Source organism: Physeter macrocephalus, chromosome 14 (assembly GCF_002837175.3).
Source record: "Physeter macrocephalus isolate SW-GA chromosome 14, ASM283717v5, whole genome shotgun sequence".
NCBI classification, from domain to species: domain Eukaryota; kingdom Metazoa; phylum Chordata; class Mammalia; order Artiodactyla; family Physeteridae; genus Physeter; species Physeter macrocephalus.
The window spans coordinates 113,892,054-113,914,219 of record NC_041227.1 but is presented as its reverse complement, the minus strand read 5'-3'; the positions used below and the strand labels follow the sequence as shown (position 1 = coordinate 113,914,219).

At 52.5% G+C, this 22,166-nt stretch overlaps 2 protein-coding genes and 1 long non-coding RNA gene across 4 annotated transcripts in view; 1 reads left to right on the top strand and 2 right to left on the bottom strand.

The window, feature by feature from the left end:
- Window positions 1–2,014: 2,014 nt before the first annotated feature.
- HOXB2 (homeobox B2) lies at window positions 2,015–4,328 on the bottom strand. Its single transcript, XM_007109424.2, has 2 exons — window positions 3,795–4,328; window positions 2,015–3,023 (listed from the first exon to the last, which is right to left on the bottom strand). Exons 1-2 carry the CDS (start codon window positions 4,168–4,170, stop codon window positions 2,341–2,343), a joined length of 1,059 nt encoding a protein of 352 aa, XP_007109486.1. The 5' UTR covers window positions 4,171–4,328; the 3' UTR covers window positions 2,015–2,340.
- Window positions 4,329–5,348: 1,020 nt separating this feature from the next.
- LOC112066590 (uncharacterized) lies at window positions 5,349–10,518 on the top strand. Of its 2 annotated transcripts, none has more exons than XR_003682917.1 (5): window positions 5,349–6,106; window positions 7,806–7,901; window positions 9,357–9,418; window positions 9,827–9,877; window positions 10,439–10,518. It is a non-coding gene; the product is annotated as an uncharacterized lncRNA (long non-coding RNA). The 2 variants fall into 2 exon arrangements; XR_003682918.1 differs by having other exon boundaries at window positions 10,416–10,465.
- Window positions 8,310–22,166, bottom strand: part of HOXB3 (homeobox B3) — a 27,129-nt gene continuing 13,272 nt past the window's right edge. The window contains exons 3-5 of the mRNA XM_024130254.2: window positions 15,011–15,098; window positions 11,515–12,111; window positions 8,310–10,662 (exon numbers count right to left, since the gene is read on the bottom strand). Coding sequence (XP_023986022.1) covers window positions 9,821–10,662; window positions 11,515–11,962 — 1,290 coding nt within the window. The 5' untranslated portion in view covers window positions 11,963–12,111; window positions 15,011–15,098 and the 3' untranslated portion in view covers window positions 8,310–9,820. The remainder of the gene's footprint in view (window positions 10,663–11,514; window positions 12,112–15,010; window positions 15,099–22,166) is intronic.

The window sequence follows — 22,166 nt, the reverse complement described above, 5'->3', positions numbered from 1 at the left end:
AATGTCTTTATTTTGTTGGCGTAGAGATAGCCATGTACTGTGATTTTAAAGATGTTAAACACTGTCTATGGGCATATTTTATGGAGAAATAAACACACAGCCCAATGAGATGTGTAGTGTGGTTTTAATATATTATATGTTCACTTATTTATGGGGAAAATAAACACACAAGCCAATAAGCTGTGTATTATTACTTTAATATATTGAATTTATTTCATACCTATATATTTTATGAGGGAAAATAAACTAATAAGATACATGATATCATTATTAATAACACATCTAATTGTTCTATATTAATTTATTTATGAAAGAAATAAGCGCAATTAAACGTGACATAACATTATTTAATGCAGGAGATGAATTCTATATTAAGACAGTTTAAGGGATTAAATTCCAGCGGAATAAGATGTGTGTGCTTCCCACACTGAGGGACCAGGTTAAAAAAATATGCAAGGGCCTGTCTAGTCCTGTATGTCACGACCTATGTTGGCTCCTGGCTTTTCCTGACAGTTGTTGCCTCTCGGTGCCTGGTACTCCAAGTCCCCGTCCTGCTGGTTCAGGGGAAAGTCTGGGAGGCCTGGGAAATAAACTGCTTTTCAAGAACGGCAGCATCTGCTGGGGAGGTAGCCCTGCGGTGTCTGTTTCTGAGCCTGAGAAATATTAAATAAACCTAAGGAGGATGGATGGCTTTCCAGGGCCCTTTAAATCTCCACGTTCCCCGGAACAAACCAGGAGGCAGATGGGGCGATCGATCCTTGCTTCCCGCTTACCGGGTTTGCAAGAAGCCTGGCAAGGTGCGGTGGGGGATAGGAGATAGTGTTGAGATGGCAAATGAACTTGTGGGCAAAGACAGGTAGGTCTGCACTTGGAGAAAGCTCTGGCCGGGCATCAAATCCCAGAGCGAAGGATCAAGTCAGATTCGGCTAGGCAGACCCGGGCCAACAAGATCCGCCGTTCACCCCCTCCCACTCCCACCCCCTCGCGGACTCTCCGTCCATCTCGCGTCCTTAACATCCGTTGGGCTTATTTTTTAAACAATACAAAAACCAAAAGGAGGCTCCCTGGCTCCCTTTCTTCACTGGCATCTAGATGATCCGGAAAAGCGAAGGTGGGTGCGGGGACGGTCCCCGGGGCTGGCCCTGCTTATCCCGAGGCGGCTGTCATGGCGGCCACAATCTCTTCCCTCGCCCTCCCTGCCGCCCGGCCCCAGCGCCATTTTGAGCATCTTCCTTGCTTCCCTGTCTCCCTCCCGCGTTCCTCGCTCCTCCTTCGCTGCCTGCAGGCCAAGCGCCTCCCAATGCAGCCAGGGCTTCCCGGGGCTTGTCGCCCGGCAGCTCTTCGGACGCTCCTCCCAACTCCAGGAGCCTTAGGGTGACCGAGGGGCCCGAAGAGCATTGGTGCCCGGCCCCCGCTACATTTTCCACCCGGTCTCCTTTCTTGTCCACTTGGAGGTCAGTTACCATCCCTGGGCACAGGCCCTGCTTCCCAAGAAAACCCCCGACCCCATTCCACTTCTTGGCCCTGCCCACGACCCCAGGAGTCGGGTCCCCAGACGTCCTGGAAAAAGCTCCTCCACCCCGCTTGGGGCACTGAGGCGACAAGCCTAGGAAACCCTAGGACCCCTCCCAATCTAGCTGAACCTCTGCACCTCCCACCACGACCCCGAAGCCTCTTCTCCTGGCACCCACTTCAGTTGGCAGCGCACCCTCTCCCCCTACCTTTATTTTTAAGCAGAGCCAAAGGCTATCAGTTAGGGGGTGGCAACAAACGCCCACTCTCGTCAGAGATGCGGGCGGAGAGGCGGGCGGCCAAATAGGGCCCCTTTTGTACCACCCGGGCTTAGTCGGCCCAGGGCCAGACAAACCTGGCGCTGGTCCTGAGGGAGTGAGGGCCGGCCTAGGGGGTGCGGGGAGGAAAGGGGCTGGGTCCCAAAACAAACACTCGTTTTCGTATTATAAACACATTTATTTAATCTATGAAAATAATGTACAATAAATACTTTTCCCTTTTCCTATTATTAAAGAATTTTAATAAATAATCTACGATCTAAAACTTAAAAAAAAAGAGGAAAATAGGTTCCTCTAGTTCCTTTTAAGAAAGCATACCCCCGCCCCCTCGCCACAGTTTAATTATTCCTGAGATTTCGTTGGAAGGGCTCTACCAAACGGATTTTTTTGTGTGATTTTTAAAAGACGCCCGAGTGCCCAATATTTTAAAGAGAGAAGAAAGGAAGTGGATTAAACGGTAATTCAATAATACCTGAATTTTAGCAAAACACATAAAGAAGTCTGCACGGAGGGGGGCGGGGGTCGAGGGCTGGGAGGAGGAAGCGGGTTATTAGGAGAACTGCAGGTCGATGGCACAGAGGGTGCTGGTGAAGAAGTCCAGCTCTTCCTCGGAAAAGGGAACCGGGCTGTCGAGCGAGCCCTGGAGGCTGGGGGACAGGCCTCCGGACAGCTGGAGACAGGAGTCGGCCGCGAAGAAGCTGAGGTCGGGCAGGAAAGGTGAATCCTGCCGCTCCGGGAAGGCGTCTTCTGGCAACGGCTCCGGCCCCAGCCCGCCCACCCCGCGCAGCGCGCCGCCCGGCCTCCGCGCGCCCGCGTCCTCCACGCGAGCTGCCAAAGGCCGGGGGGCCGAGGCGCTCGGAGGCCCCGGCGCGACCTCGGGCGGGTGACAGCAGGCTTCCCGCGCCGCCTGCGAGGCGGTGGGGCGGTCCGGGCTGGTCACGGGCTCCTCGGCGGGCTCGCCGGTGTCCTTCGGCGCGCCTAGGCAGGCTGGCTCCCCGTCGGGCGGCTCTCGGTGCTGCGTCTGCCGCTTGTGCTTCATGCGCCTATTCTGGAACCACACTTTGACCTGCCTCTCGGTGAGGTCCAGCAAGGCCGCTATCTCCACGCGGCGCGGCCGGCACAGGTACTTGTTAAAGTGGAATTCCTTCTCCAGCTCCAGCAGCTGCGTGTTGGTGTAAGCAGTGCGCAGCCTGCGCGCCCCGCCGCCCGCGGCCTCCTGCAGTCCCGGCCCATCTGCAGGGAAAGCGGGCTGGGCGTCAACGCGGGCCGTGTCCTTAGCCCAACCTCGACTTGGTTGAAATAAAGACTACCCCATCAGCCCAAAACAATATCAGCAGCACCCCCGCCCTGACCGCTTACCAAAGCGGCTCGCTCCCAAGGCTCTCGCCTTCTTTCCCGTCCCTCTCTCGCCTCCAGACTCGGCCCGGGTCAGGGCAAAGCATTCAGAGAGTCGCCCACGAGCCATGCATGGGGTAGGAAGCGGTTCCCTTTCTCCCCCAGAACCTCAGAGCCCCCTCCCAGGTCCTCTGAGTGGACCCCTAATTTCGGCACTTTCCAACTCAGCCTGGGGAGAGGGTTCATAAAGAAAGATTGTTCCTCACCTCCTTTCCTCCCTAGCTCCCTAGGTCTCAAATGCCCCCTCTTCTCCTAGAGCTGGGGTAGATGGGACCGAATCTTTTCCTGCCTCCAGATTCGACCCCAGCCAACAACACTCCTCCACACAGATAAAGGTGAAACCTCAAATCAAATCCTTTGCTTCTAGCAGAAAAAAAATGCTCTTCCCCAACCAGCTTCCAAAATCTGCTGTAGAAAGAAGAAAAAAAAAAAAAAAGTGCAGGCAGCGGCCAGGCCTGAACCCCAGCGGTCTTTTCTGCTTCCTCGTCCCTGGCATCGACGGGGGCAAGGAACCCCAACAGGCTCGCCAGCTTTTCTACCTCCCCCATCGCTCCTTCTCCCCCTTTCTTTCTAGCTGCCCCTCACCCCATCCCTACCGCGCTTACCGACCTGCGGGCGATCCGACCCCGGAGGCCGGGACGGAGGAGGCGGCCGGGGGAGACGTGGCGGATTGGCTGGGTTTCTTGGCGGATTTCTTCTCTTTCATCCAGGGGAACTCAGGGGCCAGGGGGGCGGCGGGGAACGGCGGCGGCAGCAGAGCGGGCCCATCTTCAGCTCGCTTTTGGCTCCCGGGTCTCTGAAGGGTGGAGGCGCCGGGCTGGAGGCTGGGGAAGGTTTGCTCGAAAGGAGGAGGAGGAATTAATGTCGACTCCTTGATTGATGAAGTTTGAAATGTCTCCAAGACAGCGGGGAAGGAAGTCAGACACTCGGCGAGCGATGGCTGGCTGTTTATAAACCCAATCTCCCTCTCAAATTCAAAATTCATGGCTTTCAATGGTGGGGGAGGGGGCCTGCTGGGGGGGCGTCAGGAGGGAGGATCGGAAGGGACCCCCCCTCCTGCCCCCCCCAGGTCTGTGTGATGGAGCGATTTTGGGAGGGGAAGATTCTGCTTTTGTTTTTGTTTTTTTTTTAATTTTGGGCCTTTATAATTGTATATTGCTGATAAATACAAGCGTATGGGGACTCTCTCTATTAAACCCAGGACTCCGGCGAAATTGCAGGGAATTCATGGTCACGGGACCGGCCTTGGCCAATCGCTTGTCTGGGCCTGGTGGAAAACAGAGAGCGTTATTTGCTTTAATTGATTCAAAAACTCTAGAGGACCATGACCTGGACACCATGAGCCCCCCAGTCCTACACTCCCTCTCCCCATGCCTCCCTTTGTCCAGAAAAGCTAAAGGAACCTTTTCCTCATCCCCTTCAGAGGATGGGAGGTTCTGGAATCCCAGGAAACAAGATAACAACCTAAGGGAGAAATCGTCCTCTTCTGCAAATATTTTTAATAGAGTAAATTAAATCTTTCTTTACAAGGCCAGCAGCATTCTCTTCCCCTCCCCTCCCCCCAAAAGGAAACTGAGTGAGGATCACAATGTGAGAGGAAGAGGCAGTAAAAAGAGGCTTTTGCCTTTGGGAAAGGTCGGTGTTACCGTGCAGTAAGGAAGAGATTTGCAAGTATCAGCAGCACTATCCCCAACCCACCCCCCCAAAAGCAACAGATAAATCTTGGGAAATCGACAAGCACTCCTAGGCTGACACAGAGGGGTGAGAGAGAGAGTGAGGGGCCGTTTTGCACCTCTGGCCTACATAGCTGTGTGGTCTCAGTTGCCCTATCCCCAACCCACACCCCCCAAAAGCAACAGATAAATCTTGGGAAATCGACAAGCACTCCTAGGCTGACACAGAGGGGTGAGAGAGAGAGTGAGGGGCCGTTTTGCACCTCTGGCCTACATAGCTGTGTGGTCTCAGTTGCCTTCTCTGCCCAGCGTTTGCAGCACTATTCCTGCCCCTATGTCTACCTGCCTCCTCACCTAGAGGCATCTGCACTCCTCTATGACACCCTCAACAGACAGGGTCTAAGATGCATATGCACCCACCCACTCAAGCCTCAAGCCTGTATCTGCATCTATATCCAGCAACAGGAACAAGAACCAAGGTAGCCACCGATTTAACTTAGAGAACTCTCAAACCTCAGGTCAATGTATGGGGTGGAGGTGGGGCTTTTGCCTATAGGAAGGAATCCCCCTGCCACTTTTGCCATTGTATTAATTAATATCCCTGACAAGATAGAATTCCCCGAACATGGAGGGGGTGAAAAAATAGTGACCACTGAGATGATATTCCATTTCTGGCCCCTGGGGGGAATTGTTGTTGTTTATTTCTTTTCAGAGGATCAAGATAGTATGAACTTTAGGGAGTGCTGTAATTTACTGGAGGGAAGGGATACAAGACTCAGGGCCCCAGGCAATAGGTGGGAAACTAGATCTCAAAACAGAAAATGAAAAGTCGATCTGGGGTAAGATTTTTAAATAAGTGGGTCAGAGGGACCGAGAGGAGATGAGGCGATCAATCTTAGCCCCCTGACAGCTCCCTCGGATGGCATCAAAGAATTTGGCTCTTTGGGAAAGCAGAGGGAACAGCCGAAATTCCACATCCCTTTAAAAGGCCTGGGGATGGGGGGTGTTAGCAAAAGAGAAGGGTGATTCTGGGAGAGCAGGGAAACAGATGGGAAATGGGGACAGAGGAAGGGCGCTGGGTTGGGTGGAAAGTTTGTCTGGAGAACTCCCACGGCTCTGGCCTCCCCTCCCCCTCCTTGCTCGCTGCCTCCTAGAAAGAAGGAGAAGGCTGGTTAGCAGAGAAATGGCAACTCGGCCGGGAGCTGGAACTAGAAACTTTCTGTCAATGTAACAGACGCGTGGGTGGTGGTGAGTATTCATCCGCGTGGGTGGTGGGTGAGTTAAAAAAGACAGAGAAATCTGAGGAAAAGGGTGGGGTGGAGGAGAGCCAGGAGGGAAAAAGGGGAGCTGGAGGCGAGGGCTGCAGGGCAGGGGGCGGCAAGCTCTGGAGGGTTCAGATCCAAGAGAGCTGCTCTGAAAAACTGGGCAAACTCGCCAGAGACGGTTAGTTGTGTCCAACTCAGCTCCAAATAAAGTAATTTTTGCTACTTGAAGGAGGGGATGGGGGTGGGAGTGGGAAGTAGGCAGAGAAGAATCTGAAGAGTAGTTGTCTGGAAGTTGTGCAGTGAGGCCTGAGAGGGTTCTCCCTCCGGCCACCCCCTTGAAAAGCCCTGCAAGTTTTTTCACAGCCTCTCCAGCTGGCTGCAGGGTTGAGCGCTTCTCTCCGCAACAGCTCCGGCTGTCCCTGCAGGAAATACGGCTCTCTCTAACCCTGCTGACAGATTTTATGGCCAGATTAAGAACAGCAGAAAACTTGGGTGTTAAAAGGGACCAAGAGAACCTTCCTTCCCCGAGACACCGCTTCCCCGCCTCCTTGTTGTGCTGTGAATCTTACAGCACAGATATTTCCCCCTTGACCAGATATTTTCCCCTTCCCCCTGCTTAGCTAGGGCCTGAAATCCCTCAGAGGGAAGGGTAGGGGACACCAAGCCAAGGCAGCCCTTATTTTTCTTGTTTGCAATTACAATTTCAAGCCAAAGCTCTGTTTTTCAAACTTGAGCTAAACTCTCTGACTTGGCCTGCCTCTCTCCTGCTAGATAAATAATCTATCCACTCTACCCCCAGAGCCAAACATGGCGCTTCATCTAGTTACATCATTCAGAAAATGTTACTCAGGGAAGAGGAAGAGAGAGAGAAAGACAGAAAGAAAAACCCTTGAGCATTATTTGATCCCAATCAAACTTTGCACGCTCTTATGCCTTTAAATTATAGCCTGACCCAATGCTAAATTGCTTGCTGCTTAGGTGAGCCTAGTCCAGTTAAAATCCTACTTGGTGGTGGTGGGGGAGTGTAGAATTCAGGTTGCTTTTTTATTGTTATTTATTGTTGCATAAAGACTGTAATTACTAACCTTGGACTGCCAGGATGCAACATAAAAATGAAAATCAGCTCTCGCTTTAAGGCTGAGGGCCTGGAACGATTCTCACTGACACGCCGCCCCCCCCATCACTATCACCAAATATATGCTCCTAATTAAGCAATGCGGGCGCATCGCTTACAATTAGAATTATGCAACTCTTCAGCAAGCAGCCATCGCTTCTCTTTCAACGAATTAGCTCCATATTTCAGCTGCCCTGTCTCCTCGCTCTTATCGGCTCCAGCGACGCGGCAGTGACATTTCATCTTTGACAGACTCTCTCTATCCTCGCTCCAATGTGATAAAAGTTTTATAGAACCACGACTAAGAAATGAAGTTTTCCCAAGGATCGTGGAAACAGAGCAGCACATTAGCCTGGGGACCATTTTATTTACTCTTGGATCCAACAGCTTCTCCTACCCTCCTCCTCTCCCCTTTCCCTGGCAGTGGAAATCAAACACGCCTCCTCTCCCTCCGCCCTGAGTTTTATTTAGTGATTTAATTTCACTTTAGTTTTAAGGTTTGACCTGAGAAGTCTAGGCCTCAGATTTTTTTTTTTAGATTAATCATTTTCCTTTGTTTTCATTTTAGACCCAATGGTGGTTGGGCTTCGGGTCACGTGACGACTTCTTTGTCGCTCCGGAAGAGAACTGTGAAGTTTAGGTTGCCTGTAAGAAGCAGTAATGGGTCAGGTTTTTGTTGTTGTCCATGGGGTGGGGTGGGGTGGGGTGGGGTGGGGTGGAGGGGGTGGGGGTGGTGGTGAGGAGGTTGTTGCCAAAGAAGCAAAAAGACAAAAGACCAATCAATGAGAAAAACTGAGAGGCAAAGAAGCCAAACAGAAAGATGGAGAGGGAGCGCCCAAGTCTCCTTTCCCCCCAAACTTGTTACTTAAATCTTAGCTAAAGAACTTGGCAGAATGTTCCAAGCTTGTGTGAGAAAAACCAAATAAACCTGAGACACAGATGGGGGAGGTAGGGGCCTGAGCAGTGGACTAAAAAGGCCAGGATAGGGTCTTCACCATTCTCTTCCCTTGGGGGAAATCTGGCAGTCAGCAGCCTGCTGCTCTGCTATCTAAATTGGACGACCAGGACAAGATAAAATTGATAACAGAAAGTTTATTCAAGAATTGTTTGACAGACAACCCTTTTAAGTAAGGAAAAAAGTAACTACAGAACAAAGAAAGTTCCAAGAGGGAATTAACTCTAATTCTACAAATTCAGGACTATACAGTGACAATTAGGAGCTGAGTTCATGCCTTTTAGAACTAATTACAATTGCTCATAAGTACGAGTTTAACATAAATCTACAGCTCTTTTCTAGAGTACAATATAACTAAAATAGCTGGTTTTACATGACAGGGAACACAACATCCTTTATAACAAGTAAATACTAAAAAAGTACAATTTTTTCCTTTTTCCTCATATAAATACATAATGTAGGGGGATAAATAATACAAAAAAGGAAAATATTTTAACAGGCTATAACCAATAAATATATATGAAAATGTTCACTAGAACACACACTTTTTGAGCAATGCTGGACTCCTGCAGGCCCAGGCATCTCTCACAGTTGTTTTTATATCCATTAAAATGTAAACTCTAAGTGCAACAAAAGTGTCCTGTCCGGGTTGAGCAAGGCACACAGGCCCAGCTGCAGACCCCGCCTGGGACAGACAGTTTGTTAAAATATACCCTGTTTTCACGTTAAGTCAAGAGAGCAACGGGAGAAAAGAAAAGTGTAGAACCTCGTGTCACCGACTGCTTTCTGTGGAGAGAGGGGGATGGACCTGGAGCTGAGATGCGAAGCAGCAGAATGGGCAAACCTTCAGTCCTGACAGCTTGCCTGCCCTCACCTCCCAGCTCTGCCATAAAAGAAAAAATATATATATATATTTATAATATAGACAGCTCTGACTTTCAGGATCTCTCACCATCCCTGAGCCCTCTGAAGACTGTAATTGATGGGGGCGGGGTATAGATATTAATGTCCTAGAGCAGGAAAAGTGTGGGACTAGAAATGGAGGGAGTGCCCAATCAACCTCAAATCGATTGACAGAAATTTGAGGATTCAGGGAAGTGGGAGGGGTACGTGCTTTGTGCCCTTGGTTTTGAAATGTGTTTCAATTTTTTTTTTTTTAAAAAGGAGAATTGCCAGGAAAAAAAAAAAAAATCAAGATTTGGGGGAATTACCCACATAGACGGAAGGTAAGTTGGTTGGTTGGCTGGTGATGGCCTAGCCATCTTGTCTTTTTAAAAATGTGCTTCTCTGCCTTGTTTCCCTATCTCCTCTTTCTCTACCCCACTCTCGAGGGTGGCATTCCAAGTGGGTATTGCTGGAGGCCTAGGATTGATAGGGTCATCTCCAATCTGCTGTAGATTCCTTTCCAATGGGTTGGCAGGCGGACTTAAGAGCTGCAGGACTTAAAAAGCAACTTCTCAGGCGAGGGGAAGGGGAAGGAACTCCATGCCCTTTCTTCCCGGGGAAACCTGGCTGCCACCTCCCTGCTTCCTCTTTCAGACCTCCAGGCTGTCCCCCAGAACTCCACAGCCCCCGCCCTTCCTGGGTCTCCCCCACCCCAGGACTGCCCCTCAGCCCTCCCTCTCCCATCACAGGTGTGTTAACTTGGGTGCTTCTTGGATTCTACCCTGAGGAGGAGGCGCATGGTGAGAGGAGAGGTCTGTGTAGGTGGGGTGGGGGTCGCAGGGTCCGTGGTGCTGGCTGGGGGCCATAGGAGGCGCCCCGTTGTAGTCCAGGTTCCCCGAGGGGTGGTGGGAAAGGTGGTTGAGGCCGTAGAGGGAGGGGCCGGCAGGGGGCGGCAGCGGATCCGCGTAGCCGCCCCCTCCCACGTACACCGGGCTGCCCTGCATGGTGGGCGTCCCGTAGGCGCCCCCGTTGGCTTGGAGGACATGAGGCTCGTAATCTGGCGCCGGGGTCGGGGGGTACTTCTGAGGGGCGCCGCAGCCTTTGAGGGGGGGCTGGTAGTTGGAGGGCAGCGCATAGGCATTCTGGTGGGCTTTGCCGAAGGCGGGCGGGGACGGGCTCTCGTAGCTGGGGGTCATGGAATGCAAGGCGTTCATGAAGCCGGCCGTGGACTGCATGGGCTGCGGGGGGCTGCCAGCGGGGGAGGGGCCCCCCGAAGACGAGGCCAGGCCCTTGGCCTTCTGGTCCTTCTTGTACTTCATGCGCCGGTTCTGGAACCAGATCTTGATTTGCCGCTCGCTAAGGTTCAGCAGGTTGGCCATCTCCACGCGGCGCGGCCGGCACAGGTAGCGGTTGAAGTGGAACTCCTTCTCCAGCTCCACCAGCTGCGCGCTAGTGTACGCCGTCCGCGCCCGTTTGGACGCCGCCGACCCCGGGGGGCTCTTGTCCTCTCCCCCGCCGCCGCCGCCCCCGCCGCCCCCGCCGCCGCCACTGCCTCCTCCGCCTCCTCCGCCGCCGCAGCCCTCTGCTGGATCCGAGGGGGAGGGGTGGGAAGGGGAGAAAATGAAATAAAAGATAATTACTGAACACGCCGAAATTGAATGCATCGTTTCTTAATAAATCCAGGCCTGGACTGGGAGCACCCGCCGCCCTCCCCTTTGCGTCCCCGCCTCCTCCTCTCCACTGCCCCCCCACCCGCCCGTCGCATTAGCGGACACTCTATAATAGTGGCATTTATTAAGAGACCTGTTCGCCTCTCGCTGCCCCAGCTTATGAAAATTTGATCATGTCACGCAGACAGAGCCGCATGGCCATTTATTTAAGGCTGGATTTTCTCGCGCACGCTTCCTCCCCCTTATCCCCAGTTCCAGGTGTGGAAGACACTCCTCCCACCCCCACCCCGCCCGGTCCTGTGGACCCGGCAGGTGCCTGAGGAGAATCCCGGGGGGAGTCTGGACATTCTGGGCAGGGCACGGAAATGTGGGGTGAAGAGGCTGTAGTGCCTGGAGGCCGGGACCCCGGGCCGCCCGAGCGACTGTGATTAATGCCCACAGTCATCATCCTTAATAATAATCAATCGTTGACGACTCTGCGTCTACTGGCAGCGTCTGACTCTGCGGCCTTGAGAAGGGCTGAGGCCGAGCACCTGGACTTCTGGACCTCTCAGAAGCTCAGGTGGAGGGGGCTGGAGGGAGAGGGTGTTGGCGGGGTCAGGGATCATCAGGTGGTGGGGGGTACGGGGAAATGCGCCGCTAACGCCGCCACCTGATATTGTTCCCCGGCCGCCGCCGCCTGGGCGCCTAGGGGCTGGGTGCTAGAATAACAGTGACATTCCTGGCCCGGACAAACGCTGACGACGAGGAAGCCAGAGAGCCGGTACCTGTGCTGGGGGAGATGTTTTTCAGCTTGGACGTTTGCCTCGACTCTTTCATCCAGGGGAATATCTGTTTGGTGAGGGTGGAGTTGGAGCCGGGACCGCACTTAGGGGGGCCGCTTTTGCTGGGGCCGCCCCCGTTACTGCTGTTGCTAGTGGTACTGGTAGGTGCAGCGCTGGGCGGGGGTGAGCCGGGCGGGGCGGGCAGGGGCTCGGGGGCCAGGCCGGGCCTCATGCAGCTGCCGTTGAGCTCCTTGCTCTTGGCGTGCGGGGCGGCGTTGCCCAGGGACTGCAGCGAGCACGCTGAGCGCTGGTAATCACCCTCCAGGTGCGTGGCGGCCTGGAAGGGGGGTTGAGGGGGACCGTCGTAGCCGAAGCCATTGCTGCCAGGGTACGAGGAGTAGCCTCCGAAGAGTGCGGCCGCGGCGTTGTCGTAGTAGGTGGCTTTCTGCATCGCTGGGCGAGGCCCGGGCGGTGGGTGGCAACTTGCAAGGGCCTGATACCCTCACGACCGGACATTGGCACCCCTGGGGTCACGTGGCTCGTCGGACCCCCCTCCCCTTTCTGCCCCCCTCCTCCCGGGGTCTGTTCGTAGCGGTTGACCTGCGGGGTGAGAGAAGAGACACAGGGGGAGAAGAGGACTGGGGCTCGAATCCATCTTAGGAACTGAAAAGGGAACTGACATCAATAGGGTTTTTCTTCCCCCCCACCCAACATCTTCACAGCAGATGCTGAGGCCACTTCCTTGACCTGAAATGGATTTTTCTTATTGCAACGCTTTAATTTTAAAAGAAAAAGCCCACCAGTTTTCATTTCCATTCAAAAAATAAGGACTCTACTCCTTTGGGGACTGCCTAGATATAGAATCTTACTATTACAAGGGACATTGCTTCTCTCCTGCCTGCACACTGGCCCCTGACCTCTCCTCTTCCCTCTCCCTACACCCCCCCCCAATCTGGGATAGGTGTGTGTGGGGGGGTTTGCAGACTCCAAAATAAAAGCATCATCAACACCGTCCTCTGAGCTGAGAGGCCTCCTGCCTTTGCCTCCATCTAGGTTCCTTTCATCCAGAGTCTAGCCTGGAGAAAAAACTGAGTATCTCTGAAAGAGGCAGGAGGGAGAAGCAAGTTGAGCAGGGAACCTTCTGGTGTGAGGGATACTCTCCTTCCCCTCCCACCTCACGAAGACTGCAGCCTGACCTAGAAACTTCCTGAAGATTTTTAACCTGCAGAGCCAGTGGAACTGAGCCTCCTCCATGGCCTTGCTGCAGGTACCAACACCTCCAGTCTGAGTCTTTTCCAGCCAAGTCTGGGACCCCACAGCCAGCAGCCCCCATGGGGCCCCCAAATGGAACAGTATTGTTTTCCTGGCGGTGCTGGTTGGTGCTGTGACCATTTGGCCCATGTCTCCCCCCACCCTCTGTTTTTTTTTTCATCAGGCTTAATTTTTTCCCCACCCTTTTCTTGACAGTCTGTTTCCTTTGATTTTTCTAAAGAAGAAAAGAAGAAACAAATTGGATAACTGCTGGACTTTTCTACTGAGAGATGGGAAAGTGCTTTCTAAAACAGAAAATTTTTCCTTGGAAAAAAGAAAGTAAACAAAGCAATTTGAACAATATTATTCTCTGGGTTGGAAACTGGGTGCCCCTGTTTACTGAAGTTCTCTGAGGCCAAAAGAAATGATTATTTTAATGCAGGCTTTTAAAAGTGTGCTGGAAAAATAAAGGTTCAAGCTGTCATAGGATTTTGTGTATTTCTTCTGAAAATTCTGACTGCATCCCCCCATCTATCTTCCCAACCCCTCACCATCACTTTTCATAAAATCTTCGGACTGACCCTCTCTTCTGACATATGAGTTTGGACTACTTAAATCTCATTCAGCCCAGCTGGTCAACTCCAAAGAAAACTAAAAATAGGAAAATAAAACAAAAAGGAGTGCAGGTGAAGGAAATCCCTCCCACACATAAACCCCCTTCTTAATGGCACAGATTTATACTCAGAAGGGAGCCGGGTAGCCCTGAGTTCTGATTGGGTTCTGGGAAGAATTTGTTTCTGGGAAATACGCATGGGTCTGCAAAGCAGCAGGTCCTCCCAGGGAGGAGAACTGGAGTTCATTTGACCAGGCTGACCCAATCCCTTTATTATTATTACCATTAGCCTCTGATGATTTAACCAAAATTAGCTTCGGAGCAGCCCTGGCTGAAGGGGGAATTAATTAACAGGCATCAGTTGAGTTTGTTATTAATAGATAGGAGAATGAAATAAAACTGTAGGAGGGGGTTGGCTGGCTGGGCCCTGGCTTTATTTAGTCTAAATGATTGTTACAGCAGTAATGATGATGATGATGATGATGATGATGATGATGATAAAACAATAATTTGACTAGACGCCTGGGGCTGAAATTCCTGTCGCTCCCCCTGCAATAAACTCGCAAACCATCGCAGGACCGAGGCCAGGAGAGTGTGGGAAGCAAGAAGCCAGAGACGTGATAGGAAAGAATGGAGACTCCGCTGGCGGCGAGAAAGGGCCGGGAAGGTTTGCGGACAGAGTTAGCCCCTGGCTGCCGCCGCCGGGCTGTCTCGGCTGCTGCTGCCGCGGTGGCTGGCGACGAGCTATGCTGGCCCAAGGAGGCGAAGAGAAAGCGTTCAGGACACGGAAACGGTTAGCAGCGGCAGGTTCCAAGCACACCCGGCCAAGGGCCGAGCCCTAGGGCGGCAGCAAGTTTGGGCGCTGGAGGTAACCGAATTAAAAGGCGTATTAGCAACTCCGCACCGGTACTTTGCCAGGCCGGACTCGGCTGGAGGGCGCAGAGGCCTGGCTGATGGGACAGTGAGAAGAGGGAAAGGTGCCGAGGGGATCCGAGATCTGGGGATCCAGGAAAAGGGGGGGGGTGGGGAGCAGCTCTACCAAGCCAAACATGTCTATTTCCCTTGCCTCCATGTTGGAAAAATCCAGGCTCCATATGGCTTCTCGGGAGAAAGGGAGGGAGGGAAGGAGACGTGGCTCCCGGCTTCCCCCCAGGGTCTCGCTGAAGAAGGGCGGTGAGCCACCCCAAGAAACCCACCTTTCCAGGCACACCCCCGAAATCCTGGGAGAGTAACAATAGCTGAGAAGCCCTGGGAGAGGGGATAGGCCACCTTCCAGGACTTTAAAAAAAATAGAAGGAAGAAAAATAAAACAACAAACAAGGAAAAGAGAAAAAGGTTAGGCTCTTCTTAGAAGCGGGGCAAAAATTCAGTCCTGATCTGACTGCTGAAAGAAAAGAGAAGAGAAAAGGAGAGAAGCAGGAAGAGAGAGGGAGGGAGGGAGGGAGAGAGAGAGAGAGAGAGGGAGAGAGAGAGGGAGAGAGAGGGGGAGAGAGAGAGAGAGAGAGTCGCTGCGTGGAAGGAAGCTTAAAGCTTGTGAACTCTTCTTGAACCGAGATTGGAGTCATATGGGCCATAAATCATTGAGACATACTCTCCGCCATTCACAAACTGATAGCCTATTTCAGTCCAGCTTACCTTAGCCACCGATGAGGGGAGAACAGGCAGACATAATATATATTCACATCGAGCCCCAGCGCGAGCGGCAGGCGAGAAATCTCCCCTCCTTGAAGGCAAAGGAAAAAAAGACCACTGTTTAAAGCGGCGTCGCCCCCCTCCCCAATAGCCACCCCGGCTGGGGAGCCTGAGGGGCAGACCGGCCGGAGGAGCCGCGCGGCGTCCGCTTCAATTCACTCGGCTTAGGAGCGGGGGTGCGCAGGAGGGAGGGGTTGGGGGAGCGGGGGAAAAAAATAGAAGAAGACCAAAAGGTGCTCGGGCGGCTCAGCTCGCTGAGAATCCAGCTCCGGGCTCCGGCACGGCCAAGCCGCCACAGTGTGGTTGCCCTATAAGACTGGTACGCCCTACTCTCCGTAACAATGGCCTCTGCTTTTGCACAGGGAAAAAAAACCACACAGACACACACACTCACACACTCACTCACTCACACACACACAAGCTCACACACACCCCCACCTCTCCCCCTTTAGCAAGCTTAGATGCCTGATAAGGAAGGAAGGTGATGGTGGTGATGGGAGAGGGGGGACATTTTGAACCCCCCCCTCAGTTAAAAAAAAAAGAGTGAGAAAGGAAAGGAGGTAGAGGTTTTGAGTTTTGTAAGGACAGGTAAATTTTTAAATTCAGATTTTGGCGGGGGAGGAAGAGGAGCGCAAAGATAAGGCAAAGCCCGTGGAGTTCACAGCTCCCCCCAGCACCACTAGTAAACCCTTCCTCTAATTGGAGAAGTAGCTTGGGAGGCCCTAGCACTGGGACTTTCTTTTTTTTTTTAAGTAGTTTCACTCTTGCGGGACTGGTGGCTGCGTCTCTGGCCCTCTGGCTCCGTCTCCCTTCTTCTGAGTCTCCCAGAGTCTCCCAGTCTCTGTTTCTTCTCTCCCCTACACCCTCTCTATTCCTCTTCTCTCCCGGCAAATCTCCTGGTCCAGGTTCCAACCTGTAGGGGGGGGTGGGGAGCCAGACCTCTCTTTTCTTTTTAACAGACCCCCCCCCCCAATTTGAGAGCAGACAACAAGCGGTGAGTGAATATTTTAAAAATCCAGACCATCTTGTAGGGGGAGGGGGGTTGAGGAGAGGGTGACAAAAGGAGGACCTTGTGTTTAGCTTGAGTTCCAGACACGGCTGCCAATAGAGAGGCTGTAAGAACTGCATGAAGAAGTTTCTGTTGAGATTCTCACCTCTGGGTAGGCAGAAGGGGCTGAGAGGTGATAAGGGCATTTGTACTTCTAAGAAGATGAGAAGAACCAGCAAAATGGCTTAATTTTAAATGCACTGGCAGAAGAGATGGAGGATAGTTATTTACATTATTATTATTCAGAACAAACCTGTTAATTTCTCTTAGCTCTACAAGATTTAGGACCCTTGGAACAGGTGAGGAAGACTACAAAAGCTCAACTTTTCTTCGGGTGTGTTTTAGAAGGGCAGGAAAAGGCGAGGAGGCCTGTAGGAGGAAGCCAGGAGGCAAGAATGTAGGTGTCTGCAGATTTGGGGTGGGGGTGGGGAAGAGCTGTTCCTGGCGGAGGAAAAAGACAAAAAGAGCACCAGGACTTTTCCAAAAGCAGGAGTGTCTGCAACTCTGCTGAACTGCTGACTCGGGCTTAGAGGATAAAATAGAAGGCCGACGGTCTCTCTATTCTACAAAGGCAGCTTGGAAAACTTGTTCTCTTAACTTCTCCGTAGACAGAGCCAGCCACTACCTTGTGACCTCCTGGTTAGAATCCTTGGCTTTTGCCTTCTCCCATCTGGATGCACCAGGAGAGAAGGGACTGGGAGAACAAAGGTGAGAGATGGTTTCCAGCTATTGTCTCCCCTCCAGGAGAGGGTGGCTGTGTCTGGCAAAGCTTCCCTCACACCCCATAGCTCTCCACTCACAGGCTTTTCTTTGGGCTGAGAAAGGGTCCTACTATCTACTCTCTTAGGGGGTGGTCCCTGGCTTCCTCCGGCCCCCACTTCTTTGAGGCCCACTAAGTCAGGCTTCGTGGGCTGGAGCAGCCAGTTTCCTGGGGACCTGCTGAATGGGGGTGGAGGGGGGGACCCATGGCCTCCCTACCCTCCAGCAAGGAACCGCATGAAGAGTCTCCCACTGTGATGTCCTGAGGATCCTGCCGCCCGCCTACAGAGTTGGTGGCTGAGGGAAGTATGGTGGGGAGGTGAAGACGGAAGGTGGAAGCCATTTTCTGTATTTATTAGTAGTATCAAGAAAAGAAAATGCCCGAGCCAGACCCAGTGCTGGTGCTCAAGCCAGGACCCTCAGAGAAAGCAGTCAGGGCTACAAAGAATCTGTCCTGAGATCTCTGGACCCTGGTTAGAGACCTGCTGGATTGGACCTTATGTAGCTTTGGGCCTGGTGGGTCAGGGACTCAGCCATGGCGGCGTCTAGAGGCTTTAGAGAACAGCACCTTTGGGTCTTTTCCTCCCTAAATTAAAAAGTCAAGAGTGTACCTCAGACCCTCCAACTCTCCTAGCTGTTGCTATCACTAGCTAGAGAAGGTCACTGTGAAATTAAGAGAAGAGGAGGACCTGTACACTTGTGGGACTGCACAGCTTTGCCCCAAGGAATAAAAAGAGAGCCCAGGGGGCACACAACTAGCTGCGGGCCTGCAGGAGGATCAGCCTGAAGCTGAGCTGAGGGGAGAGGAGTTTTCCAGAGCCAGCAGTGGACCCCTCCCCACTCGGAGCTTCAACTCATGTGGTCCCTTCTGGCTACACAAGGAGGTGGGGTGCAGTGGGGTAGGAGCAAAAAGGAGGGCTGGGAGCAAGAGAGCTAACCTGGAGAAGATTTTCAGAGCACACGTACCCACAAATGTGGTAGGAAATGGGGTGGGGGCTTCTTAAGGAATTCTGAGAGCACAGCCCATTCGAAATGCTTGGGACGCAATTAGATCCCAGTTCGGTTCCTTTCCTGCCTTTTTTATCCCTTTCTCGGAGATTTCTGGCTGGCCAGTTGCCCCTGTTTGGGGCTGGGAAGGTGGCGGGTGGATGGTAGAAACTGGCAGCCCCAGGACACCCATTTCGTTGGCGGTGTTGCTGCAGGCTAGGGACCTTCCAAACTTCAGGGGATAGGGCAGGGGCAGTGGGGAGCCTGGGCAGGGACCTTGGGGTGGGAAACAGCAGAGGGGTCTGAGGGAAGACTTTGAGGTCTGGAAAAAGGAGGAGAGAGGGATTTGTCACCCCTGACAGTGAAGTGATTTAGGCGCAGACTAAATCTGCGAGAGAGAGAGAGAGAAGAGGGAACGATCTCTTCCTGGATTCAAGGAGGGCAACTTGAGCAACTTACCATGTGTGAGAGACAGAGAGGGAGAGAAAATGAAAAAGAAAAATTGAGAGAAAGATTAAGACACAGATAACTTAGTGTAATCTAATGAGGGCAGAAATTAATAATAAAGGCAAAAATCAGAGAAAATGTCCCCCTTCATAGACATTCTTTCCTCTCAGATTCAGTTTCCCCAGAGCTAGACCACTCGCTCCCGCACTCCCCTCCCCCACTCCTAATCTGTACCCAGTACCAGGGGACCGGCCCCTCAAAACCCCCTTGAGGGATCACTGGGCGCCCATCCTTCAAGGCCTTCGGGGATCATGTATCTCCCCCCAAAAACCATCAAAGAGCAAACGAAAATTCTCCTCTCAATAAGGACAAACTGGCTGGCTCCCTTAAAATCGATTTCTGATATCAGCCTTGGGATGACCAAGGATTCCCCCCTCCCCCAAGCCCCCAGCTCAGCCAGCCCCAAATTCGCCTGGCCTGCCAGGCTCCCTGGGAAGCCGGGACCTGGGAGTCGGGGAGGGGGTGACGGCAAGGCGTTTAGCGATCTCTTTCTTTCTGGTCCTGTCTGGGTTCCCGGTCCCACACTCTTCCAGCTTCACTGCCCAACTTTGTGGCCGCGGCAGAGTCGTGAAAAGTTCACACACACACGCGAATCTCCATCGCTTTTAAATATTAATAAAGATTTCCAAGCTGGGTGTTGTAAAATGGGAATTGCTACTGCAAATCGCTCTTGGTATTTGGATCCCCAACGCCCACCTCTCTAAGATGCCCGAGCGGGAGGGAACAAAGGGGCTGAGAAAACGATAAGATTCCGCGCCTGGGCGGAGGCCCGTGTAGACCCGGCTCAGTAGAAGCTGAGATTGAAAGAAGAAAACGGCCGCTAAGATTGGAGAAGAAAAATCCGAGCTGAACTCTCCCCTCACACCAGGCGTGGGAGCGCGAAAAGGAGGCAGGACAAAACAGGGTAGCCACGAGGGTTTGCGAAGTCTGCTCGGTGACCCAGGAGGCCGCGCCAGTGGCTGATGGTGCTTAAGGCCAAGTCGGGAGTTGGGAGCAGGCGGCGCCTGGATGGGAATGAGCCCGACTGAATCGGGGGTCCCGCCTCATCTAGAAGCTCTGTCCTGCCCTGGCAAACCCCACCCCGGCGGATGTCGAGACAAAGGTGGGCAGAGTGGAGAAGGCAAGAAGGAGAGGGGAGAATCTTGGACAGCTTGGGGAGGGGTGGGAGTGGGGGTGGGGTGGGGTTTGCTGGGGAAGGAACAGAGAAGCAGACAAGAGAGGAACAGGGCCCAGCCCACTGCGAGGGACTGCGCAGGTCTCTCCTGACAGATTGGATGTCTCTCCCAGTGACCTCTGTTTAGCAGACAATAACGCACCGGATTAATGACCAATCAGCGGAGGACCTCCCAAATTGCCTCCGAATATAAAAAGTCAGAATGGGATAGGGCCAGAATCTGGGCCTGCCGGCCCTTTTGGTTTTTTCTTTCTCTCAAATAGGGTTTGGGGTGAGGCTCTAAGAAATGGATTATCTGGCCAGAGACTCTGATTTCCAGAACCCCAAAGATAAATTTGTTTCTCATCTCTTCCCACTTCCTCCACCAGAATTCAGATCCTTGACCACACTTCCCAAGGCAGCCTGGAAGCCTCTCCTCCTCTGCTGGCCTCCTCATATCCCTGATCCTACAAGAAATCTCCCTTCTCACAACCATGCAACTTCTGAAAAGCCCCCATCTCTTTTGAATCTTATTTTATTTTTTCCCAGTTAGTTAGGAGAAGAGATGGAAAATAAGAGCAAGAATAGGACAGGGGTCATCCACCTTGCAGGTCTTCTGTCCTGGCTGCCCTGGGAGGAGACCTGGTATAGTGCTGTGGTAGCCTGCGTGTGTCCTATCCAAAGAAGAGGGGGCCCAAAGGCCCAGGGGTCAGGATCAGGCTGGAAGTAGTGGTGGTGGTGGCCTGCTGTCATAGAATCTACATTCTGAAACCACAAATCAGTCCCCGGGCTATATTGCCAACAACTCCAGCCTCAGCTCCCTTGCCTGGTGGGGAAAGTGCCTTGCTCTGAGAGGCTGAGCCCCTCCTTCCTCAGCACCCCCTCCAAATGCCAATCCCAGCCCAACCCACCCAGCTAGCCCCTCCCACTGCCTTCCATCTCCATTGCTCTAGGCCCGGGCTTCTCCTCTGCTGAGAATAAGGACACCTTCAGGAGGAGGAATGGTCCAGATTCCAATGGATTTCTTAGAGCCAGTCTGAGTAACCATGCACTGCTCTGGGCATATGCAAACTCCCTGTATATTGCAAATATGCATGCAGTGACCTATACCCAGATGCCCACAGAACTCCAGGACACAAAAGGGAGCTGCTCCCAAGCACTAGAGAGTTACTCAAGGTCAGAACTGGGGAGAACCCAGGGAGTGGCCTGTCCAACCCTGCCATTGTCAAAGATAGAGAAACTGAGGTCCAGAGCCAGGAAGTGGTTTGTCTAAAGTCATATTTGGGATAGGCTTGGAAGTCAGGAGGCTTGGATTCTAGGTGGTCCAGATTGGCTGTGTGCTCTGAAGCAGAGAATTCATTGGGCCTCAGTTGTCCCCTTCTGTAAAGCCAGATCCTGTGTGGAGGGGAGGGCTTGGGCTAAATGATCTTCCAAGGTCCCTTTTTAGGGCCGCCAGTTTGTGGTTCTCTGTGTACTGATGTAAAAGTGAGTGACAATAAGCAGTAATAAACTGAGTTCAGACAATAATGGGCACCATCTTGGCCAAAGGCAGACTATTTCCTCTCGGGATTTGAATGCTTACACCCCCGCAACTGAGTACCAGCCACACTCCCGGTCCTCCTTGTCCCCTCAGAGGCTGGTGCACTGGTTTTTACTGCTCTTCTGTGTCAGGGGTGGGTTATTCTTCAAATCAAAAGTTCTATTTTTGGACACAGCAACCTGAGCAGTAAATAATTAATTTGTGTAATTAGAAGAGGAAGGCTTAAACCTGACAATTTTTAACCAGGATTCAATGCACCCATTGTACCAGCCTGGCCTTCTCACCCGACCAACCCCCAACACTGCCCACACACCTACCAGCTTCCCCAACTGCCTCCCTCAACTGGGAGACCAGCATTCCCAAGACTGCCAGCAGGGTTCATAGAATCAGACTCTGCTCCCTCCCCAACAAAGTTCCATTCTCTGCCTTCTCCCCTAAAGAAATTGGTCTGCCTGCAGCTGCCCCTCACAGCTTGCTTTCCCGACCCCCTAAAGCTGTGCTGGGCTCCAGGTCCAGGCTTTCTGCTCTTGGGACACATGTAATCTACCTCCCCTGCTCAAGATGCCCCAACAATTCAGGGAGTTTGCATTTCAAGAAACTCCCATTAATATCAATTTACTTCACTGAAACCTCGGGTTCTTCATCAAGTTGATGATTTATGATAAAATCAATTAAATTACAGCCACTTAGGGCCCAGCCGCTTCCTCTCAGATTTCATTGGTGCGGGGCCCAAGTGTCTGGTGGAAAAATGCAAGTTTAGCTGGAGGCGAGGAAAGATAATTCTGCGGCTGAGAAAATTTAATGCAAAACAATTTCCAGGCAAAGCCGGGCGTCTGGACAGAAATGCAAGAGCCACCAGTTGGCCTGCGGAAATAACTATCTGGGGGTCAAAATATTTTTCTCCCTACCTCCATCATCCTGCATGGCTCCTTTGCTCTGTTCCCCTTTGTGCTCACCCATCCTCTCCCAAACAGAGACTTTGGGGGAGTTTGAGCAGTACTGGTGGAACCCAAGCCAGCCTCAAACCAACATCCCCTACCACTGCAGGCCTTTTTCTCCCCTCCCCTCCCCTCCCCCTCCTCCCCCTCCCCTCCCCCTCCTCCCC